General features: G+C 28.5%; 1 protein-coding gene across 1 annotated transcript; it reads left to right on the top strand.

Annotated features, from left to right (window-relative positions):
• Nucleotides 1–3861: 3861 nt before the first annotated feature.
• Nucleotides 3862–4050, top strand: LOTGIDRAFT_140893 (hypothetical protein; the record flags this gene model as incomplete). Its single annotated transcript, XM_009050713.1, has 1 exon — nt 3862–4050. A coding segment is annotated over one exon (189 nt), but the record flags the coding sequence as incomplete, so codon positions are not given.
• Between the last annotated feature and the right edge of the window lie 248 nt (nt 4051–4298).

The following is a 4298-nucleotide window of genomic DNA, read 5'->3' as shown; positions in this document are numbered from 1 at the left end:
AGTCAGTTTACAATATCTTTATCTTACAATACCTGATATCTATACACATGTAAGTTAGTTTACAATATCTCTATCTTACAATACCTGATGTCTATACACATGTAAGTTAGTTTACAATATCTTTATCTTACAATATCTGATATCTATACACATGTAAGTTAGTTTACAATATCTTTATCTTACAATATCTGATATCTATACACATGTAAGTTAGTTTACAATATCTCTATCTTACAATATCTGATATCTATACACATGTAAGTTAGTTTACAATATCTCTATCTTACAATACCTGTTGTCTATACACATGTAAGTTAGTTTACAATATCTTTATCTTACAATACCTGATGTCTATACACATGTAAGTTAGTTTACAATATCTCTATCTTACAATATCTGATATCTATACACATGTAAGTTAGTTTACAATATCTTTATCTTAGAATATCTGATGTCTATACACATGTAAGTTAGTTTACAATATCTTTATCTTACAATACCTGATATCTATACACATGTAAGTTAGTTTACAATATCTTTATCTTACAATACCTGTTGTCTATACACATGTAAGTTAGTTTACAATATCTTTATCTTACAATACCTGATATCTATACACATGTAAGTTAGTTTACAATATCTCTATCTTACAATATCTGATATCTATACACATGTAAGTTAGTTTACAATATCTTTATCTTACAATACCTGATATCTATACACATGTAAGTTAGTTTACAATATGTAAGTTAGTTTACAATATCTTTATCTTACAATACCTGATATCTATACACATGTAAGTTAGTTTACAATATCTCTATCTTACAATACCTGATATCTATACACATGTAAGTTAGTTTACAATATCTTTATCTTACAATACCTGATATCTATACACATGTAAGTTAGCTTACAATATCTTTATCTTACAATATCTGATATCTATACACATGTAAGTTAGTTTACAATATCTCTATCTTACAATACCTGATATCTATACACATGTAAGTTAGTTTACAATATCTTTATCTTACAATACCTGATGTCGATACACATGTAAGTTAGTTTACAATATCTTTATCTTACAATACCTGATGTCGATACACATGTAAGTTAGTTTACAATATCTTTATCTTACAATACCTGATGTCTATACACATGTAAGTTAGTTTACAATATCTTTATCTTACAATACCTGATGTCTATACACATGTAAGTTAGTTTACAATATCTTTATCTTACAATACCTGATGTCTATACACATGTAAGTTAGTTTACAATATCTTTATCTTACAATACCTGATGTCTATACACATGTAAGTTAGTTTACAATATCTTTATCTTACAATACCTGATATCTATACACATGTAAGTTAGTTTACAATATCTTTATCTTACAATACCTGATATCTATACACATGTAAGTTAGTTTACAATATCTTTATCTTACAATACCTGATATCTATACACATGTAAGTTAGTTTACAATATCTTTATCTTACAATACCTGATATCTATACACATGTAAGTTAGTTTACAATATCTTTATCTTACAATACCTGATATCTATACACATGTAAGTTAGTTTACAATATCTCTATCTTACAATACCTGATATCTATACACATGTAAGTTAGCTTACAATATCTTTATCTTACAATACCTGATATCTATACACATGTAAGTTATGTTTTTACCTTATCTTACAATTCAGTTCAGGTTATCGAACTTATATAATTAAATTACCGACAATCTGCTTTTTTATGCTTCCAATTTTCAATCAGACATCTGTCACTCATACAATTTTACTGAAACCATGTGTATTATGACATCACTATCGCAATAATTAGATATTTTTAATAAAATCCAAATTTAACAATCTACTTTATTTTTGTTTGTTTATACAGTTCCCTGGTATAGCAGTAGGAAATGCTACGTTATTTCATATGATAACTTCATCTATAGATGGTACACAAGTAAGTACAGAGTTTCTATTATAGATTTATTATTAGATAGCGATGAAAACACAGCGATTCAAGCACTTGCCTTGATTACAAAGTAAAGATTTATTGTGACTCAAAGTGCAATCCTTAAATAGTTTCATTTATTCTGGTGAAATTGTGCAAAATATAAGAATCAACTTTCTTCTGATTTGTCAATACATGTTTTTATTTTCACTCAACTTTCACAGTTCTTGTGATATTGCTATTCACAGAAGGGATTTATAAAAAATTTTTTAGCCTATGTATATGTGTATCCCAGGTGACTGGAATATAATTTACAATATTATATCCTATACTATTTGTTATTCTGCAATTATAATTTATTTTAGAAAATTAACAAGGGTTGATGTTTTCTATTTTCAGCTACAGGATCTGATCTGTCAAATATTACAGGGTCATCTTGTTATGTTTAAAAATAAAGAAACTTTTCTCTCTGTTCTCAGTAGGTTTTATTTCTTAATTTAATGTGGGTTTTCTTTTTTTGTCCCTTCTTCATTAGGATTTGAGCAGTTCTCATTTAGTGGTGTAGGTAGAGATTGGTACCTTTTATTCCTAAACATTGTTTACATTTGTACAAATCAGTAAATAGGTGTACAGAACATTAAACATGAAACATTGAATGAACACATGGCATGAATAGATCCATAAATAATAGGAAATAGTAAAATTACATTTCCTTGAGCGAGATTTGTAATTTTATTTTCATTTTCTCTAGCTGTACAGTAACTGTTGTATATTGATTTATATTTTTAGATGAAAGTTTAGAGTGGGAGACTATAGAACAATATTTTTTATGGCAGCTGATTTCATCTCATAATATTCCAGTAGAACATATTTTATCAATTTTACCTAAATTAGATTTTACAAGTAAGTAATATTGGGTGTTTCCAGTGTGTTCAGATTAAAAATTATCAAGATATCAAGGCCAAACTTTCAGCTAACCATTTGGAAGCTCTAATCAGACAGAAAATTCTATGGAACATTTGAAATTAGGAGCAAAATGTGTACAAAACTTAATTGTAAGCATCTATCTGATCCTCCTTTAATCTTTTAGTGAACTCTTCCACAGATGCACACTTTATATCAATATGAGACTATAATAGTATATTATATGAATGATTGGAAGAGCTGATTTGTACAATTAGGGGTGTTTATGCCTACATATCTCCTTGTTGATATTTATTAATTATGTTCTAGCCCACGCTGAAGCCCTGACCAGCATGCTGGTTTTATTAAAACAAGAAAGGTAGATTTCATTTATATATTTTTGATGTTGTTCACAAGGGTAATGCTATTGAAAAATTTCCTCATTGTACAGTACAATGCATGTTTTAAAGATGCTATATTTACAATTTCATGTCAGTATTGTTCTTACGAATGTTATTGTTATAAGATGAACCTTTAATGAGCTAAACATACAGCTTGTCAAGTTTTCGGTTGAAAGATAAGCAACTTTAACCAAAGATAATCTAAATCTTATCTTATTTAGAATTCTAAGACTAAAAAAGTTGTGAAAAGTTTTTATTGACTTTTAATCTTTATTGGGACATCAGTCATGGGTCATGTGCAATTCTACTTAAACTTTGTGTTTATGGAGACACTTATCACTAGGCCCTTAGATATTATATTACCAGATTAGTAGTAGTGGGGTGAAAGATCCACAGACATCAAACTAGAAATTGAAATGGTGCAATTCACTGCTATCAATGTCTTTCATACAATACAAAATTTAGAAAACTCTTTACAATCCCTTAAACATTACATTCCTCATGTGGCAAGAGAATTGACTTTAATGATGTAAGGGACCTCTTCAGTCACCTGAGACCACCCTGATGATATATTTAAAATCTTTTTCAGTCCAACGACTGATCTGTTAAGACCTATTTTGTGTCGTGAATGTAAAAAAACTGACCTGTTTACTCCCTCTATATTAAAATACTGGGCGCAGGAACACGAAGACCGACTGGCTGAAATAATTTATCAACAATTATCAAAAGTTAACAATTCTCCTAAAAAACGACAGAGGTTTGTATCAAAATTACAGTAGTTTTTATTATGTGATATTTTTTCTGAATTAATTTCTGACTCGCTCAACTGAAGAGATCAAATAACACTTTTCCAACTTAGTGACTTTAGATAAGTTCAAAAAGTATGACAAATGCCGTAGAAAATTGGAAAACAAACCCCTACCACCCATAGAGAGAGTGAAATGGAAATAAATTCTAGTCCTCTAGATGAAACAATAACAATAACGAGAGTGGTAAGTGAAGTATAATTGTTATATATTATAGAACT

The sequence above is a fragment of the Lottia gigantea genome, assembly GCF_000327385.1.
Source record: "Lottia gigantea unplaced genomic scaffold LOTGIsca_153, whole genome shotgun sequence".
Taxonomy (NCBI): domain Eukaryota; kingdom Metazoa; phylum Mollusca; class Gastropoda; family Lottiidae; genus Lottia; species Lottia gigantea.
This window is presented reverse-complemented; position numbering and strand designations above follow the sequence as displayed.